Genomic DNA, 22,854 nt, shown 5'->3' with positions numbered 1-22,854 from the left:
GGATTTTACAACACACCACTAGGGGGAGCCAGCAACACTTCCATGCTGGATAATTACATGCTACATGTTCTTCTAGCACGAGACCCCCAAATACAGATCACTGCTGAGCCGTTCCCAGCCCGCCGCCTCAGTACAGGGCCCTGTGTGTTGTAATGTATCAGACGGTACGGTAAATTAATGGCGCAGCTTCTCTGATTAATGTGGAGCCAGAGAACCCATGTGCGCGGTCACCAAATTAAAGTTTTCATTTGTGGGGAGAAAGCAAAACCTGCAACACTGATTGGAGGGTGATCATTCCGTCTTACTGTCAAACGTATCCTCAGATAAATGACGGTATATAGTCAAATGTGACCCCGGGAAAACTATTGACATTTACGAAATACAAATATATTTGTAATTACTAATTTTTTTAAAAGTTTTAATAATTTAAAGTATTCTCATGTTAAGGTGCGTATAAAAATGCGCAATCTCAGGGGCTACTATAAGCGCGGCGAATGCGTGCACTGGATCGCAGACATCACCCACATTAGGATACGATCCCTTGGGGTTTATCACAGGAAGCGGCATACTACCTGTGAGCCAGGTCACCCTGGAGCAGCCCAGGGCTGGGGGAGAAATGAGCCGGCTGGACGGCTTACATAAAGTCACATAATAAATATGTAACGGACACCTATGTAAGAAAGGGATTTCAGGGCAAGAGGCACAGGGGGACCAACGCAAGTCACTGCATGCGGAGGTGGGACTGACCCGCATTGTGCGAGGCCGGAACACTTTCCAGAGGTGTCCACAGATCGAGCTGGGAGGAAATGCAGTAATTGGTGTAATGAGGACGTGGAATAAATCTCCAGTATTAGGAGCCGTCTCTGTGTGATTAATAGTGGTGCAGCTATTACAGACCTGAAGCCAGTTGGGCCCGCTGGCTCAGGATCCATCAACAAGACACCTTGTCTGACATAATGGGGCACTTGTTGTGGTGGCACCGAGAACGTGCCAGCAGGGATGTGCGCCTTCTGCTGCCAGGTACGGATGCCAAAGTAATGAGTGTGTCTATTACATAAGCCCAGAGAGACATCCAGATAATTGCGGCTTTCAGACCACAACTTCTATAAAACAGCTCAAATATATAATGCTACAGAAAGTGGGTGCTGCGGAGATACATACGTGTATTACACATTGCTAGTAAGGAGAGCGGGAACCGCACCGCTGTACCCCCCCTCCAATCCGCTGCCCCCCAAATCTCTGCATGTGCCGCATTTACCCTCTCCTGGACAGAATCGCCCAGTGCGACACTAGCCGGGCACCAGCGCAGAGCGGGCAGACATATGGTCACCTATACTTTTACAGGGGCCGGTAACGTAATAAGTAGCCGTCACGGTCTACAGTCATTCAATGGGGCTAAACCACTAATCTATTATCAGGAGAAATACTGAAGTGATAGGAGCGGGCTCTGTGATGTGACAGTCGCCTCTGCACGTCTGCCGGCCGCTCTGCACTCCTAGGGTCACCTGTGTACCCGACAGACCATCTGTGTACAATCAAGGCCGAGTGTAAAGACAGCACGGCAGCACAGTGGTTAGTGTGCCAGCCTCACAAGCACTGGTGTCCCGATCCTTATTCCAAGTAGGGAGGCAACTGTGGTGTTATTACCCCGCGGAACACCCCACGCACAGAAATGGCGCAATTGCAGAATGCTAGTCCTAGGGGACCTGAAAGGAAGTTTTACCTACTTTTACATTTTAATCATCACAAGAACTTTCTACCACATTTTGTTCTCTTATTTTGTGCGCCATCTTGTAACATCCGGCTGAGATCTCCGCTCATTAATGCAGTGCCCTTACTTAGATGTGTTGCCCCCTTAACTGCCTCCTGTACTGCCCTCCTTGTCCACACGATTGTGGATGTACGGGACGAGCATCTAGCAGCAAGTCTGCGAGAGTCTATAGTGTGTCCGCGTTTCACGTGTGAATTATCCATATAACCGGTCATTACATATTTACACCAGTGGTGGATCCAACCTACACGCATGCACCCTACACGTGGTACATGGAAAAATAATACATACTGTACATATAGCACAGGGGACGGAACCCTAGTGTTCCAGCCAGACACAGAACACGTGGAGAGGACTTACCTAGAACAGTCACTGTATAGCCGACGCGAGTCACTTCCTGAGATACGTTCCCCAGCAGACAGGCGTAGTTGCCGGCGTCAAGTCTTTGTACATCCTCGATGACCAGGTGAGTGTACAGCAACCGCCTCCTGCCGTCCGCCATGGCGTCTCGCCCGTCTTTATACCAGAGGACACTGGGATTCGCTATCCCCCCGATTGTACATTCCAGGGTCAGCGGCGCATGCAGATTTACAGACAGTCTTTGTGTGACAGTGGGCTGCACTACATTGGCGTCATAGTAGGATGGACCTGGGAAATAAAAGACCAACGTTACACTAGCAACAATTCCGGGATATTAATTAGGGCACAAGTCATAGACACCAGGGGTTAGGAGCAGTTTCCTGCTGTGTAATGTTACAAGCGAAGATCGCGATCACCGAGGAGGTGACAGATAGGCGTCCCTATAATAGCTTACCCCGAAACCCAAAGTTACGTTCATTATCTGGCCAGGACGTAACTATAATCTACAGCGATCTGAACAGCACCACGTACACCTCAGCTCCATTCTGACATTATCCAGCCAGGACGTAACTATGGTCTACAGTGATCTGTACAGCACCACGTACGCCTCAGCACCATTCTGACATTATCCGGCCAGGACGTAACTATAATCTACAGCGATCTGTACAAGCACCACGTACGCCTCAGCACCATTCTGACATTATCCGGCCAGGACGTAACTATAATCTACAGCGATCTGTACAGCACCACGTACGGCCTCAGCACCATTCTGACATTATCCGGCCAGGACGTAACTATGATCTACAGCGATCTGTACAGCACCACGTACGCCTCAGCACCATTCTGACATTATCCGGCCAGGACGTAACTATGATCTACAGCGATCTGTACAGCACCACGTACGCCTCAGCACCATTCTGACATTATCCGGCCAGGACGTAACTATAATCTACAGTGATCTGCACAGCACCACGTACGCCTCAGCACCATTCTGACATTATCCAACCAGGACGTAACTATGGTCTACAGCGATCTGTACAGCACCACGTACAGCCTCAGCTCCATTCTGACATTATCCGGCCAGGATGTAACTATAATCTACAGCGATCTGTACAGCACCACGTACGCCTCAGCACCATTCTGACATTATCCAGCCAGGACGTAACTATGATCTACAGCGATCTGTACAGCACCACGTACGCCTCAGCTCCATTCTGACATTATCCGGCCAGGATGTAACTATAATCTACAGCGATCTGTACAGCACCACGTACGCCTCAGCACCATTCTGACATTATCCAGCCAGGACGTAACTATGATCTACAGCGATCTGTACAGCACCACGTACGCCTCAGCACCATTCTGACATTATCCGGCCAGGATGTAACTATGATCTACAGCGATCTGTACAGCACCACGTACAGCCTCAGCACCATTCTGACATTATCCGGCCAGGACGTAACTATGATCTACAGCGATCTGTACAGCACCACGTACAGCCTCAGCACCATTCTGACATTATCCGGCCAGGACGTAACTATGATCTACAGCGAGCTGTACAGCACCACGTACAGCCTCAGCACCATTCTGACATTATCCAGCCAGGACGTAACTATAATCTACAGCGATCTGTACAGCACCACGTACGCCTCAGCACCATTCTGACATTATCCGGCCAGGACATAACTATGATCTACAGCGATCTGTACAGCACCACGTACGCCTCAGCACCATTCTGATATTATCCAGCCAGGACGTAACTATGGTCTACAGCGATCTGTACAGCACCACGTACGCCTCAGCACCATTCTGACATTATCCGGCCAGGATGTAACTATGATCTACAGTGATCTGTACAGCACCATGTACGCCTCAGCACCATTCTGACATTATCCAGCCAGGACGTAACTATGGTCTACAGCGATCTGTACAGCACCACGTACAGCCTCACCACCAATCTGATATTATCCGGCCAGGACGTAACTATGGTGTACAGTGATCTGTACAGCACCACGTACGCCTCAGCACCATTCTGACATTATCCGGCCAGGACGTAACTATGGTCTGCAGCGATCTGTACAGCACCACGTACGCCTCAGCACCATTCTGACATTATCCGGCCAGGACGTAACTATGATCTACAGTGATCTGTACAGCACCACGTACAGCCTCAGCACCATTCTGACATTATCCAGCCAGGACGTAACTATGGTCTACAGCGATCTGTACAGCACCACGTACGCCTCAGCACCATTCCGACATTATCCGGCCGCCAGGACGTAACTATGGTCTACAGCGATCTGTACAGCACCACGCACACCTCAGCACCATTCTGATATTATCCGGCCAGGACGTAACTATGGTCTACAGCGATCTGTACAGCACCACGTACGCCTCAGCACCATTCTGACATTATCCAGCCAGGATGCAACTATAATCTACAGCGATCTGTACAGCACCACGTACACCTCAGCTCCATTCTGACATTATCCGGCCACGACGTAACTATGATCTACAAAGATCTGTACAGCACAACGTACGCCTCAGCACCATTCTGACATTATCCAGCCAGGACGTAACTATAATCTACAGCGATCTGTACAGCACCACGTACGCCTCAGCACCATTCTGACATTATCCGGCCAGGACGTAACTATGGTTTACAGTGATCTGTACAGCACCACGTACAGCCTCAGCTCCATTCTGATATTATCCGGCCAGGACGTAACTATGGTTTACAGTGATCTGTACAGCACCACGTACAGCCTCAGCACCATTCTGACATTATCCGGCCAGGACGTAACTATAATCTACAGCGATCTGTACAGCACCACGTACGCCTCAGCACCATTCTGACATTATCCGGCCAGGACGTAACTATAATCTACAGCGATCTGTACAGCACCACGTACGCCTCAGCACCATTCTGACATTATCCGGCCAGGACGTAACTATAATCTACAGCGATCTGTACAGCACCACGTACGCCTCAGCACCATTCTGACATTATCCGGCCAGGACGTAACTATGGTTTACAGTGATCTGTACAGCACCACGTACAGCCTCAGCTCCATTCTGATATTATCCGGCCAGGACGTAACTATGGTTTACAGTGATCTGTACAGCACCACGTACAGCCTCAGCACCATTCTGACATTATCCGGCCAGGACGTAACTATAATCTACAGCGATCTGTACAGCACCACGTACGCCTCAGCACCATTCTGACATTATCCGGCCAGGACATAACTATGATCTACAGCGATCTGTACAGCACCACGTACGGCCTCAGCTCCATTCTGACATTATCCAGCCAGGACGTAACTATGGTCTACAGCGATCTGTACAGCACCATGTACGCCTCAGCACCATTTTGACATTATTCGGCCAGGACGTAACTATAATCTACAGCAATCTGTACAGCACCACGTACGGCCTCAGCACCATTCTGACATTATCCGGCCAGGACGTAACTATGGTTTACAGTGATCTGTACAGCACCACGTACGCCTCAGCACCATTCTGACATTATCCAGCCAGGATGTAACTATAATCTACAGCGATCTGTACAGCACCACGTACGCCTCAGCACCATTCTGACATTATCCGTCCAGGACGTAACTATGGTCTACAGTGATCTGTACAGCACCACGTACAGCCTCAGCACCAATCGGATATTATCCGGCCAGGACGTAACTATGGTCTACAGCGATCTGTACAGCACCACGTACGCCTCAGCACCATTCTGACATTATCCGGCCAGGACGTAACTATAATCTACAGCGATCTGTACAGCACCACGTACGCCTCAGCACCATTCTGACATTATCCGGCCAGGACGTAACTATGGTTTACAGTGATCTGTACAGCACCACGTACAGCCTCAGCTCCATTCTGATATTATCCGGCCAGGACGTAACTATGGTTTACAGTGATCTGTACAGCACCACGTACAGCCTCAGCACCATTCTGACATTATCCGGCCAGGACGTAACTATAATCTACAGCGATCTGTACAGCACCACGTACGCCTCAGCACCATTCTGACATTATCCGGCCAGGACGTAACTATAATCTACAGCGATCTGTACAGCACCACGTACGCCTCAGCACCATTCTGACATTATCCAGCCAGGACGTAACTATGGTCTACAGTGATCTGTACAGCACCACGTACAGCCTCAGCACCAATCTGATATTATCCGGCCAGGACGTAACTATGGTCTACAGCGATCTGTACAGCACCACGTACGCCTCAGCACCATTCTGACATTATCCGGCCAGGACGTAACTATAATCTACAGCGATCTGTACAGCACCACGTACGCCTCAGCACCATTCTGACATTATCCGGCCAGGACGAAACTATGGTTTACAGTGATCTGTACAGCACCACGTACAGCCTCAGCTCCATTCTGATATTATCCGGCCAGGACGTAACTATGGTTTACAGTGATCTGTACAGCACCACGTACAGCCTCAGCACCATTCTGACATTATCCGGCCAGGACGTAACTATAATCTACAGCGATCTGTATAGCACCACGTATGCCTCAGCACCATTCTGACATTATCCGGCCAGGACGTAACTATAATCTACAGCGATCTGTACAGCACCACGTACGCCTCAGCACCATTCTGACATTATCCGGCCAGGACGTAACTATAATCTACAGCGATCTGTACAGCACCACGTACGCCTCAGCACCATTCTGACATTATCCAGCCAGGACGTAACTATGGTCTACAGCGATCTGTACAGCACCATGTACGCCTCAGCACCATTTTGACATTATCCGGCCAGGACGTAACTATGGTTTACAGTGATCTGTACAGCACCACGTACAGCCTCAGCTCCATTCTGATATTATCCGGCCAGGACGTAACTATGGTCTACAGCGATCTGTACAGCACCACGTACGCCTCAGCACCATTCCAACATTATCCGGCATCCAAGACGTAACTATGGTCTACAGCGATCTGTACAGCACCACGTACGCCTCAGCACCATTCTGACATTATCCGGCCAGGATGTAACTATGATCTACAGTGATCTGTACAGCACCACGTACGCCTCAGCACCATTCTGACATTATCCAGCCAGGTGTAACTATAATCTACAGAGATCTGTACAGCACCACGTACGCCTCAGCACCATTCTGACATTATCCGGCCAGGTGTAACTATAATCTACAGCGATCTGTACAGCACCACGTACGCCTCAGCACCATTCTGACATTATCCAGCCAGGACGTAACTATAGTCTACAGCGATCTGTACAGCACCACGTACGCCTCAGCACCATTCCGACATTATCCGGCCAGGATGTAACTATGATCTACAGTGATCTGTACAGCACCACGTACGCCTCAGCACCATTCTGACATTATCCGGCCAGGATGTAACTATGGTCTACAGTGATCTGTACAGCACCACGTACGCCTCAGCACCATTCCGACATTATCCGGCCAGGATGTAACTATGGTCTACAGTGATCTGTACAGCACCACGTACACCTCAGCACCATTCTGACATTATCCAGCCAGGACGCAACTATGGTTTACAGTGATCTGTACAGCACCACGTACGCCTCAGCACCATTCTGACATTATCCTGCCAGGACGTAACTATGGTTTACAGCGATCTGTACAGCACCACGTACGCCTCAGCACCATTCTGACATTATCCGGCCAGGATGTAACTATGGTCTACAGCGATCTGTACAGCACCACGTACGCCTCAGCACCATTCCGACATTATCCGGCCGCCAGGACGTAACTATGGTCTACAGCGATCTGTACAGCACCACGCACACCTCAGCACCATTCTGATATTATCCGGCCAGGACGTAACTATGATCTACAGTGATCTGTACAGCACCACGTACGCCTCAGCACCATTCTGACATTATCCGGCCAGGACGTAACTATGGTTTACAGTGATCTGTACAGCACCACGTACAGCCTCAGCTCCATTCAGATATTATCCGGCCAGGACGTAACTATGGTTTACAGTGATCTGTACAGCACCACGTACAGCCTCAGCACCATTCTGACATTATCCGGCCAGGACGTAACTATAATCTACAGCGATCTGTACAGCACCACGTACGCCTCAGCACCATTCTGACATTATCCGGCCAGGTGTAACTATAATCTACAGCGATCTGTACAGCACCACGTACGCCTCAGCACCATTCTGACATTATCCAGCCAGGACGTAACTATGATCTACAGCGATCTGTACAGCACCACGTACGCCTCAGCACCATTCTGACATTATCCGGCCAGGACGTAACTATGATCTACAGCGATCTGTACAGCACCACGTACGCCTCAGCACCATTCTGACATTATCCGGCCAGGACATAACTATGATCTACAGCGATCTGTACAGCACCACGTACGCCTCAGCACCATTCTGACATTATCCAGCCAGGACGTAACTATGGTCTACAGCGATCTGTACAGCACCACGTACGCCTCAGCACCATTCTGACATTATCCGGCCAGGACGTAACTATGATCTACAGCGATCTGTACAGCACCACGTACGCCTCAGCACCATTCTGACATTATCCGGCCAGGACGTAACTATGATCTACAGTGATCTGTACAGCACCACGTACAGCCTCAGCACCATTCTGACATTATCCGGCCAGGACGTAACTATGGTCTACAGCGATCTGTACAGCACCACGTACGCCTCAGCACCATTCCGACATTATCCGGCCGCCAGGACGTAACTATGGTCTACAGCGATCTGTACAGCACCACGCACACCTCAGCACCATTCTGATATTATCCGGCCAGGACGTAACTATGATCTACAGTGATCTGTACAGCACCACGTACGCCTCAGCACCATTCTGACATTATCCGGCCAGGACGTAACTATGGTTTACAGTGATCTGTACAGCACCACGTACAGCCTCAGCTCCATTCAGATATTATCCGGCCAGGACGTAACTATGGTTTACAGTGATCTGTACAGCACCACGTACAGCCTCAGCACCATTCTGACATTATCCGGCCAGGACGTAACTATAATCTACAGCGATCTGTACAGCACCACGTACGCCTCAGCACCATTCTGACATTATCCGGCCAGGACGTAACTATAATCTACAGCGATCTGTACAGCACCACGTACGCCTCAGCACCATTCTGACATTATCCGGCTAGGTGTAACTATAATCTACAGCGATCTGTACAGCACCACGTACGCCTCAGCACCATTCTGACATTATCCGTCCAGGACGTAACTATGGTCTACAGTGATCTGTACAGCACCACGTACAGCCTCAGCACCAATCTGATATTATCCGGCCAGGACGTAACTATGGTCTACAGCGATCTGTACAGCACCACGTACGCCTCAGCACCATTCTGACATTATCCGGCCAGGACGTAACTATAATCTACAGCGATCTGTACAGCACCACGTACGCCTCAGCACCATTCTGACATTATCCGGCCAGGACGTAACTATGGTTTACAGTGATCTGTACAGCACCACGTACAGCCTCAGCTCCATTCTGATATTATCCAGCCAGGACGTAACTATGGTCTACAGCGATCTGTACAGCACCACGTACAGCCTCACCACCAATCTGATATTATCCGGCCAGGACGTAACTATGGTGTACAGTGATCTGTACAGCACCACGTACGCCTCAGCACCATTCTGACATTATCCGGCCAGGACGTAACTATGGTCTGCAGCGATCTGTACAGCACCACGTACGCCTCAGCACCATTCTGACATTATCCGGCCAGGACGTAACTATGATCTACAGTGATCTGTACAGCACCACGTACAGCCTCAGCACCATTCTGACATTATCCGGCCAGGACGTAACTATGGTCTACAGCGATCTGTACAGCACCACGTACGCCTCAGCACCATTCCGACATTATCCGGCCGCCAGGACGTAACTATGGTCTACAGCGATCTGTACAGCACCACGCACACCTCAGCACCATTCTGATATTATCCGGCCAGGACGTAACTATGATCTACAGTGATCTGTACAGCACCACGTACGCCTCAGCACCATTCTGACATTATCCGGCCAGGACGTAACTATGGTTTACAGTGATCTGTACAGCACCACGTACAGCCTCAGCTCCATTCAGATATTATCCGGCCAGGACGTAACTATGGTTTACAGTGATCTGTACAGCACCACGTACAGCCTCAGCACCATTCTGACATTATCCGGCCAGGACGTAACTATAATCTACAGCGATCTGTACAGCACCACGTACGCCTCAGCACCATTCTGACATTATCCGGCCAGGACGTAACTATAATCTACAGCGATCTGTACAGCACCACGTACGCCTCAGCACCATTCTGACATTATCCGGCTAGGTGTAACTATAATCTACAGCGATCTGTACAGCACCACGTACGCCTCAGCACCATTCTGACATTATCCGTCCAGGACGTAACTATGGTCTACAGTGATCTGTACAGCACCACGTACAGCCTCAGCACCAATCTGATATTATCCGGCCAGGACGTAACTATGGTCTACAGCGATCTGTACAGCACCACGTACGCCTCAGCACCATTCTGACATTATCCGGCCAGGACGTAACTATAATCTACAGCGATCTGTACAGCACCACGTACGCCTCAGCACCATTCTGACATTATCCGGCCAGGACGTAACTATGGTTTACAGTGATCTGTACAGCACCACGTACAGCCTCAGCTCCATTCTGATATTATCCGGCCAGGACGTAACTATGGTTTACAGTGATCTGTACAGCACCACGTACAGCCTCAGCACCATTCTGACATTATCCGGCCAGGACGTAACTATAATCTACAGCGATCTGTACAGCACCACGTACGCCTCAGCACCATTCTGACATTATCCGGCCAGGACATAACTATGATCTACAGCGATCTGTACAGCACCACGTACGGCCTCAGCTCCATTCTGACATTATCCAGCCAGGACGTAACTATGGTCTACAGCGATCTGTACAGCACCATGTACGCCTCAGCACCATTTTGACATTATTCGGCCAGGACGTAACTATAATCTACAGCAATCTGTACAGCACCACGTACGGCCTCTCAGCACCATTCTGACATTATCCGGCCAGGACGTAACTATAGTTTACAGTGATCTGTACAGCACCACGTACGCCTCAGCACCATTCTGACATTATCCAGCCAGGATGTAACTATAATCTACAGCGATCTGTACAGCACCACGTACGCCTCAGCACCATTCTGACATTATCCGGCTAGGTGTAACTATAATCTACAGCGATCTGTACAGCACCACGTACGCCTCAGCACCATTCTGACATTATCCGTCCAGGACGTAACTATGGTCTACAGTGATCTGTACAGCACCACGTACAGCCTCAGCACCAATCTGATATTATCCGGCCAGGACGTAACTATGGTCTACAGCGATCTGTACAGCACCACGTACGCCTCAGCACCATTCTGACATTATCCGGCCAGGACGTAACTATAATCTACAGCGATCTGTACAGCACCACGTACGCCTCAGCACCATTCTGACATTATCCGGCCAGGACGTAACTATGGTTTACAGTGATCTGTACAGCACCACGTACAGCCTCAGCTCCATTCTGACATTATCCGGCCAGGACGTAACTATGGTTTACAGTGATCTGTACAGCACCACGTACAGCCTCAGCACCATTCTGACATTATCCGGCCAGAACGTAACTATAATCTACAGCGATCTGTACAGCACCACGTACGCCTCAGCACCATTCTGACATTATCCGGCCAGGACGTAACTATAATTTACAGCGATCTGTACAGCACCACGTACGCCTCAGCACCATTCTGACATTATCCAGCCAGGACGTAACTATGGTCTACAGCGATCTGTACAGCACCATGCACGCCTCAGCACCATTTTGACATTATCCGGCCAGGACGTAACTATGGTTTACAGTGATCTGTACAGCACCACGTACAGCCTCAGCTCCATTCTGATATTATCCGGCCAGGACGTAACTATGGTCTACAGCGATCTGTACAGCACCACGTACGCCTCAGCACCATTCCAACATTATCCGGCCGCCAGGACGTAACTATGGTCTACAGTGATCTGTACAGCACCACGTACAGCCTCAGCACCATTCTGACATTATCCGGCCAGGATGTAACTATGATCTACAGTGATCTGTACAGCACCACGTACGCCTCAGCACCATTCTGACATTATCCGGCCAGGATGTAACTATGGTCTACAGTGATCTGTACAGCACCACGTACGCCTCAGCACCATTCCGACATTATCCGGCCGCCAGGACGTAACTATGGTTTACCGTGATCTGTACAGCACCACGTACAGCCTCAGCACCATTCTGACATTATCCGGCCAGGATGTAACTATGATCTACAGTGATCTGTACAGCACCACGTACGCCTCAGCACCATTCTGACATTATCCGGCCAGGATGTAACTATGGTCTACAGTGATCTGTACAGCACCACGTACGCCTCAGCACCATTCCGACATTATCCGGCCAGGATGTAACTATGGTCTACAGTGATCTGTACAGCACCACGTACACCTCAGCACCATTCTGACATTATCCGGCCAGGTGTAACTATAATCTACAGTGATCTGTACAGCACCACGTACACCTCAGCACCATTCTGACATTATCCGGCCAGGTGTAACTATAATCTACAGTGATCTGTACAGCACCACGTACAGCCTCAGCACCATTCTGACATTATCCGGCCAGGATGTAACTATGATCTACAGTGATCTGTACAGCACCACGTACGCCTCAGCACCATTCTGACATTATCCGGCCAGGATGTAACTATGGTCTACAGTGATCTGTACAGCACCACGTACGCCTCAGCACCATTCCGACATTATCCGGCCAGGATGTAACTATGGTCTACAGTGATCTGTACAGCACCACGTACACCTCAGCACCATTCTGACATTATCCGGCCAGGTGTAACTATAATCTACAGTGATCTGTACAGCACCACGTACGCCTCAGCACCATTCTGACATTATCAGGCCAGGACGTAACTATGGTGTACAGTGATCTGTACAGCACCACGTACACCTCAGCACCATTCTGACATTATCCAGCCAGGACGCAACTATGGTTTACAGCGATCTGTACAGCACCACGTACGCCTCAGCACCATTCTGACATTATCCTGCCAGTACGTAACTATGGTTTACAGCGATCTGTACAGCACCACGTACGCCTCAGCACCATTCTGACATTATCCGGCCAGGTGTAACTATAATCTACAGTGATCTGTACAGCACCACGTACGCCTCAGCACCATTCTGACATTATCCGGCCAGGATGTAACTATGGTCTACAGTGATCTGTACAGCACCACGTACACCTCAGCACCATTCTGACATTATCCAGCCAGGACGCAACTATGGTTTACAGCGATCTGTACAGCACCACGTACGCCTCAGCACCATTCTGACATTATCCTGCCAGGACGTAACTATGGTTTACAGCGATCTGTACAGCACCACGTACGCCTCAGCACCATTCTGACATTATCCGGCCAGGACGTAACTATAATCTACAGCGATCTGTACAGCACCACGTACGCCTCAGCACCATTCTGACATTATCCGGCCAGGACGAAACTATGGTTTACAGTGATCTGTACAGCACCACGTACAGCCTCAGCTCCATTCTGATATTATCCGGCCAGGACGTAACTATGGTTTACAGTGATCTGTACAGCACCACGTACAGCCTCAGCACCATTCTGACATTATCCGGCCAGGACGTAACTATAATCTACAGCGATCTGTATAGCACCACGTATGCCTCAGCACCATTCTGACATTATCCGGCCAGGACGTAACTATAATCTACAGCGATCTGTACAGCACCACGTACGCCTCAGCACCATTCTGACATTATCCGGCCAGGACGTAACTATAATCTACAGCGATCTGTACAGCACCACGTACGCCTCAGCACCATTCTGACATTATCCAGCCAGGACGTAACTATGGTCTACAGCGATCTGTACAGCACCATGTACGCCTCAGCACCATTTTGACATTATCCGGCCAGGACGTAACTATGGTTTACAGTGATCTGTACAGCACCACGTACAGCCTCAGCTCCATTCTGATATTATCCGGCCAGGACGTAACTATGGTCTACAGCGATCTGTACAGCACCACGTACGCCTCAGCACCATTCCAACATTATCCGGCATCCAAGACGTAACTATGGTCTACAGCGATCTGTACAGCACCACGTACGCCTCAGCACCATTCTGACATTATCCGGCCAGGATGTAACTATGATCTACAGTGATCTGTACAGCACCACGTACGCCTCAGCACCATTCTGACATTATCCAGCCAGGTGTAACTATAATCTACAGAGATCTGTACAGCACCACGTACGCCTCAGCACCATTCTGACATTATCCGGCCAGGTGTAACTATAATCTACAGCGATCTGTACAGCACCACGTACGCCTCAGCACCATTCTGACATTATCCAGCCAGGACGTAACTATAGTCTACAGCGATCTGTACAGCACCACGTACGCCTCAGCACCATTCCGACATTATCCGGCCAGGATGTAACTATGATCTACAGTGATCTGTACAGCACCACGTACGCCTCAGCACCATTCTGACATTATCCGGCCAGGATGTAACTATGGTCTACAGTGATCTGTACAGCACCACGTACGCCTCAGCACCATTCCGACATTATCCGGCCAGGATGTAACTATGGTCTACAGTGATCTGTACAGCACCACGTACACCTCAGCACCATTCTGACATTATCCAGCCAGGACGTAACTATGATCTACAGCGATCTGTACAGCACCACGTACGCCTCAGCACCATTCTGACATTATCCGGCCAGGACGTAACTATGATCTACAGCGATCTGTACAGCACCACGTACGCCTCAGCACCATTCTGACATTATCCGGCCAGGACATAACTATGATCTACAGCGATCTGTACAGCACCACGTACGCCTCAGCACCATTCTGACATTATCCAGCCAGGACGTAACTATGGTCTACAGCGATCTGTACAGCACCACGTACGCCTCAGCACCATTCTGACATTATCCGGCCAGGACGTAACTATGATCTACAGCGATCTGTACAGCACCACGTACGCCTCAGCACCATTCTGACATTATCCGGCCAGGACGTAACTATAATCTACAGTGATCTGTACAGCACCACGTACGCCTCAGCACCATTCTGACATTATCCAGCCAGGACGTAACTATGGTCTACAGCGATCTGTACAGCACCACGTACAGCCTCACCACCAATCTGATATTATCCGGCCAGGACGTAACTATGGTGTACAGTGATCTGTACAGCACCACGTACGCCTCAGCACCATTCTGACATTATCCGGCCAGGACGTAACTATGGTCTGCAGCGATCTGTACAGCACCACGTACGCCTCAGCACCATTCTGACATTATCCGGCCAGGACGTAACTATGATCTACAGTGATCTGTACAGCACCACGTACAGCCTCAGCACCATTCTGACATTATCCGGCCAGGACGTAACTATGGTCTACAGCGATCTGTACAGCACCACGTACGCCTCAGCACCATTCCGACATTATCCGGCCGCCAGGACGTAACTATGGTCTACAGCGATCTGTACAGCACCACGCACACCTCAGCACCATTCTGATATTATCCGGCCAGGACGTAACTATGATCTACAGTGATCTGTACAGCACCACGTACGCCTCAGCACCATTCTGACATTATCCGGCCAGGACGTAACTATGGTTTACAGTGATCTGTACAGCACCACGTACAGCCTCAGCTCCATTCTGATATTATCCGGCCAGGACGTAACTATGGTTTACAGTGATCTGTACAGCACCACGTACAGCCTCAGCACCATTCTGACATTATCCGGCCAGGACGTAACTATAATCTACAGCGATCTGTACAGCACCACGTACGCCTCAGCACCATTCTGACATTATCCGGCCAGGACGTAACTATAATCTACAGCGATCTGTACAGCACCACGTACGCCTCAGCGCCATTCTGACATTATCCGGCCAGGATGTAACTATGGTCTACAGTGATCTGTACAGCACCACGTACGCCTCAGCACCATTCCGACATTATCCGGCCAGGATGTAACTATGGTCTACAGTGATCTGTACAGCACCACGTACACCTCAGCACCATTCTGACATTATCCAGCCAGGACGTAACTATGATCTACAGCGATCTGTACAGCACCACGTACGCCTCAGCACCATTCTGACATTATCCGGCCAGGACGTAACTATGATCTACAGCGATCTGTACAGCACCACGTACGCCTCAGCACCATTCTGACATTATCCGGCCAGGACATAACTATGATCTACAGCGATCTGTACAGCACCACGTACGCCTCAGCACCATTCTGACATTATCCAGCCAGGACGTAACTATGGTCTACAGCGATCTGTACAGCACCACGTACGCCTCAGCACCATTCTGACATTATCCGGCCAGGACGTAACTATGATCTACAGCGATCTGTACAGCACCACGTACGCCTCAGCACCATTCTGACATTATCCGGCCAGGACGTAACTATAATCTACAGTGATCTGTACAGCACCACGTACGCCTCAGCACCATTCTGACATTATCCAGCCAGGACGTAACTATGGTCTACAGCGATCTGTACAGCACCACGTACAGCCTCACCACCAATCTGATATTATCCGGCCAGGACGTAACTATGGTGTACAGTGATCTGTACAGCACCACGTACGCCTCAGCACCATTCTGACATTATCCGGCCAGGACGTAACTATGGTCTGCAGCGATCTGTACAGCACCACGTACGCCTCAGCACCATTCTGACATTATCCGGCCAGGACGTAACTATGATCTACAGTGATCTGTACAGCACCACGTACAGCCTCAGCACCATTCTGACATTATCCGGCCAGGACGTAACTATGGTCTACAGCGATCTGTACAGCACCACGTACGCCTCAGCACCATTCCGACATTATCCGGCCGCCAGGACGTAACTATGGTCTACAGCGATCTGTACAGCACCACGCACACCTCAGCACCATTCTGATATTATCCGGCCAGGACGTAACTATGATCTACAGTGATCTGTACAGCACCACGTACGCCTCAGCACCATTCTGACATTATCCGGCCAGGACGTAACTATGGTTTACAGTGATCTGTACAGCACCACGTACAGCCTCAGCTCCATTCTGATATTATCCGGCCAGGACGTAACTATGGTTTACAGTGATCTGTACAGCACCACGTACAGCCTCAGCACCATTCTGACATTATCCGGCCAGGACGTAACTATAATCTACAGCGATCTGTACAGCACCACGTACGCCTCAGCACCATTCTGACATTATCCGGCCAGGACGTAACTATAATCTACAGCGATCTGTACAGCACCACGTACGCCTCAGCGCCATTCTGACATTATCCGGCCAGGACGTAACTATAATCTACAGCGATCTGTACAGCACCACGTACGCCTCAGCACCATTCTGACATTATCCGGCCAGGACGTAACTATGGTTTACAGTGATCTGTACAGCACCACGTACAGCCTCAGCTCCATTCTGATATTATCCGGCCAGGACGTAATTATGGTTTACAGTGATCTGTACAGCACCACGTACAGCCTCAGCACCATTCTGACATTATCCGGCCAGGACGTAACTATAATCTACAGCGATCTGTACAGCACCACGTACGCCTCAGCACCATTCTGACATTATCCGGCCAGGACATAACTATGATCTACAGCGATCTGTACAGCACCACGTACGGCCTCAGCTCCATTCTGACATTATCCAGCCAGGACGTAACTATGGTCTACAGCGATCTGTACAGCACCATGTACGCCTCAGCACCATTTTGACATTATTCGGCCAGGACGTAACTATAATCTACAGCAATCTGTACAGCACCACGTACGGCCTCTCAGCACCATTCTGACATTATCCGGCCAGGACGTAACTATGGTTTACAGTGATCTGTTCAGCACCACGTACGCCTCAGCACCATTCTGACATTATCCAGCCAGGATGTAACTATAATCTACAGCGATCTGTACAGCACCACGTACGCCTCAGCACCATTCTGACATTATCCGGCTAGGTGTAACTATAATCTACAGCGATCTGTACAGCACCACGTACGCCTCAGCACCATTCTGACATTATCCGTCCAGGACGTAACTATGGTCTACAGTGATCTGTACAGCACCACGTACAGCCTCAGCACCAATCTGATATTATCCGGCCAGGACGTAACTATGGTCTACAGCGATCTGTACAGCACCATGTACGCCTCAGCACCATTCTGACATTATCCGGCCAGGACGTAACTATAATCTACAGCGATCTGTACAGCACCACGTACGCCTCAGCACCATTCTGACATTATCCGGCCAGGACGCAACTATGGTTTACAGTGATCTGTACAGCACCACGTACAGCCTCAGCTCCATTCTGATATTATCCGGCCAGGACGTAACTATGGTTTACAGTGATCTGTACAGCACCACGTACAGCCTCAGCACCATTCTGACATTATCCGGCCAGGACGTAACTATAATCTACAGCGATCTGTACAGCACCACGTACGCCTCAGCACCATTCTGACATTATCCGTCCAGGACGTAACTATAATCTACAGCGATCTGTACAGCACCACGTACGCCTCAGCACCATTCTGACATTATCCGGCCAGGACGTAACTATAATCTACAGCGATCTGTACAGCACCACGTACGCCTCAGCACCATTCTGACATTATCCAGCCAGGACGTAACTATGGTCTACAGCGATCTGTACAGCACCATGTACGCCTCAGCACCATTTTGACATTATCCGGCCAGGACGTAACTATGGTTTACAGTGATCTGTACAGCACCACGTACAGCCTCAGCTCCATTCTGATATTATCCGGCCAGGACGTAACTATGGTCTACAGCGATCTGTACAGCACCACGTACGCCTCAGCACCATTCCAACATTATCCGGCCGCCAGGACGTAACTATGGTCTACAGTGATCTGTACAGCACCACGTACAGCCTCAGCACCATTCTGACATTATCCGGCCAGGATGTAACTATGATCTACAGTGATCTGTACAGCACCACGTACGCCTCAGCACCATTCTGACATTATCCGGCCAGGATGTAACTATGGTCTACAGTGATCTGTACAGCACCACGTACGCCTCAGCACCATTCCGACATTATCCGGCCGCCAGGACGTAACTATGGTTTACCGTGATCTGTACAGCACCACGTACAGCCTCAGCACCATTCTGACATTATCCGGCCAGGATGTAACTATGATCTACAGTGATCTGTACAGCACCACGTACGCCTCAGCACCATTCTGACATTATCCGGCCAGGATGTAACTATGGTCTACAGTGATCTGTACAGCACCACGTACGCCTCAGCACCATTCCGACATTATCCGGCCAGGATGTAACTATGGTCTACAGTGATCTGTACAGCACCACGTACACCTCAGCACCATTCTGACATTATCCGGCCAGGTGTAACTATAATCTACAGTGATCTGTACAGCACCACGTACACCTCAGCACCATTCTGACATTATCCGGCCAGGACGTAACTATAATCTACAGCGATCTGTACAGCACCACGTACAGCCTCAGCACCATTCTGACATTATCCGGCCAGGATGTAACTATGGTCTACAGTGATCTGTACAGCACCACGTACGCCTCAGCACCATTCCGACATTATCCGGCCAGGATGTAACTATGGTCTACAGTGATCTGTACAGCACCACGTACACCTCAGCACCATTCTGACATTATCCGGCCAGGTGTAACTATAATCTACAGTGATCTGTACAGCACCACGTACGCCTCAGCACCATTCTGACATTATCAGGCCAGGACGTAACTATGGTGTACAGTGATCTGTACAGCACCACGTACACCTCAGCACCATTCTGACATTATCCAGCCAGGACGCAACTATGGTTTACAGCGATCTGTACAGCACCACGTACGCCTCAGCACCATTCTGACATTATCCTGCCAGTACGTAACTATGGTTTACAGCGATCTGTACAGCACCACGTACGCCTCAGCACCATTCTGACATTATCCGGCCAGGTGTAACTATAATCTACAGTGATCTGTACAGCACCACGTACGCCTCAGCACCATTCTGACATTATCCGGCCAGGATGTAACTATGGTCTACAGTGATCTGTACAGCACCACGTACACCTCAGCACCATTCTGACATTATCCAGCCAGGACGCAACTATGGTTTACAGCGATCTGTACAGCACCACGTACGCCTCAGCACCATTCTGACATTATCCTGCCAGGACGTAACTATGGTTTACAGCGATCTGTACAGCACCACGTACGCCTCAGCACCATTCTGACATTATCCGGCCAGGATGTAACTATGGTCTACAGCGATCTGTACAGCACCACGTACGCCTCAGCACCATTGTAACATACACAGTCAGATATACCGTTACAGTACTTACGCCCGATAGACAGCTTGTAGACAGACGGGCTTATTTTCCGCTCATGAGTGACTGGATTGTACGCGGCACAGCGATATTGTCCTTGGTCTTCAGCGGACACATTTAGAATCTTTAGATTTCCGGAGGGGAGGATCAGGTACTTCTCTAGTTATAAAGAAGATAAGGCAATTATTTTGTGTAAAGTAGCAGACACCCATGGTACATTCACGAATATGCGGCTTCAGCCGGGGACACACGCGCAATGTGCAGACACCCATGGTACATTCACGAATATGCGGCTGCAGCCGGGGACACATACGCAGTATGTGAACAATCCCATTCGGCCGCACGTGTGACTCAATCACCCACCTGTGGACTTTTCCAGCCATTTGCCTCTCACTCTGTAATGGCGCTTAGCCTGGGGCAAACTGTGCGGAACACGGCACGTTATGATCACACTGCTGCCTTCCTCAGCCATAACCGTCAGCTTGGAGGAGGATTCAAAGTGGCCAAGATCTGCAGAACACAGCAAGAGATGTGTGACATAAAGGAGGTGCAGAGTGTACACTATATGGCGATATCATTACTATTAACCTTTCCTTATACAGCACAGACATGTAGATGCACAAAGAAAAGCAGTAGTATGTGCGCCTGGGTTACACCAGGAGAGAACAGTAGTATATGTGCCTGGGTGACACCGGGAGAGATCAGTAGTATATGTGCCTGGGTTACACCAGGAGAGATCAGTAGTATATGTGCCTGGGTTACACCAGGAGAAAGCAGTAGTATATGTGGCTGGGTTACACCAGGAGAAAGCAGTAGTATATGTGGCTGGGTTACACCAGGAGAAAGCAGTGGTATATGTGGCTGGGTTACACTAGGAGAAAGCAGTAGTATATGTGGCTGGGTTACACCAGGAGAAAGCAGTAGTGTATGTGCCTGGGTTACACCAGGAGAGAGCAGTAGTATATGTGGCTGGGTTACACCAGGAGAAAGCAGTAGTATATGTGCTTGGGTTACACCAGGAGAGAGCAGTAGTATATGTGCCTGGGTTACACCAGGAGAAAGCAGTAGTATATGTGCCTGGGTTACACCAGGAGAAAGCAGTAGTATATGTGGCTGGGTTACACCAGGAGAAAGCAGTAGTATGTGCGCCTGGGTTACACCAGGAGAAAGCAGTAGTATATGTGGCTGGGTTACACCAGGAGAAAGCAGTAGTATATGTGCCTGGGTTACACCAGGAGAAAGCAGTAGTATGTGCGCCTGGGTTACATCGGGAGAGAGCAGTAGTATATGTGCCTGGGTGACACCGGGAGAGCGCGGTAGTATATGTGCCTGGGTTACACCAGGAGAGAGCAGTAGTATATGTGCCTGGGTTACACCAGGAGAGAGCAGTAGTATATGTGCCTGGGTTACACCGGGAGAGAGCAGTAGTATATATGTCTGGGTTACACCGGGAGAGAACAGTAGTATATGTGCCTGGGTTACACCAGGAGAGAGCAGTAGTATATGTGCCTGGGTTACACCAGGAGAGAGCAGTAGTATATGTGCCTGGGTTACACCGGGAGAGATCAGTAGTATATGTGCCTGGGTTACACCGGGAGAGAGCAGTAGTATATGTGCCTGGGATACACCAGGAGAGAGCAGTAGTATATGTGCCTGGGATACACCAGGAGAGAGCAGTAGTACATGTGCCTGGGTGACACCGGGAGAGATCAGTAGTATATGTGCCTGGGTGACACCGGGAGAGAGCAGTAGTATATGTGCCTGGGATACACCGGGAGAGAGCAGTAGTATATGTGCCTGGGTTACACCAGGAGAGAGCAGTAGTATATGTGCCTGGGATACACCAGGAGAGAGCAGTAGTATATGTGCCTGGGATACACCAGGAGAGAGCAGTAGTATATGTGCCTGGGATACACCAGGAGAGAGCAGTAGTATATGTGCCTGGGATACACCAGGAGAGTGCAGTAGTATATGTGCCTGGGTGACACCGGGAGAGATCAGTAGTATATGTGCCTGGGTTACACCAGGAGAGATCAGTAGTATATGTGCCTGGGTGACACCGGGAGAGCGCGGTAGTGTATGTGCCTGGGTGACATATACACAATAACCAGCGGGTGACAAAAAGATGTTCTGCAGCTGTTAGATATATTCTATTAG

At 49.7% G+C, this 22,854-nt stretch overlaps 1 protein-coding gene across 1 annotated transcript in view; it reads right to left on the bottom strand.

Annotated features, from left to right (window-relative positions):
* CDON (cell adhesion associated, oncogene regulated) overlaps positions 1-22,854 on the bottom strand; it is a 239,117-nt gene that overhangs the window by 30,682 nt on the left and 185,581 nt on the right. Inside the window, 3 exon segments of the mRNA XM_063943784.1 lie at positions 2,132-2,419; positions 20,713-20,856; positions 21,061-21,207. Of these exon segments, the coding sequence (XP_063799854.1) occupies positions 2,132-2,419; positions 20,713-20,856; positions 21,061-21,207 (579 nt within the window).

Source organism: Pseudophryne corroboree, chromosome 10 (assembly GCF_028390025.1).
Source record: "Pseudophryne corroboree isolate aPseCor3 chromosome 10, aPseCor3.hap2, whole genome shotgun sequence".
NCBI lineage: Eukaryota > Metazoa > Chordata > Amphibia > Anura > Myobatrachidae > Pseudophryne > Pseudophryne corroboree.
This window is presented reverse-complemented; position numbering and strand designations above follow the sequence as displayed.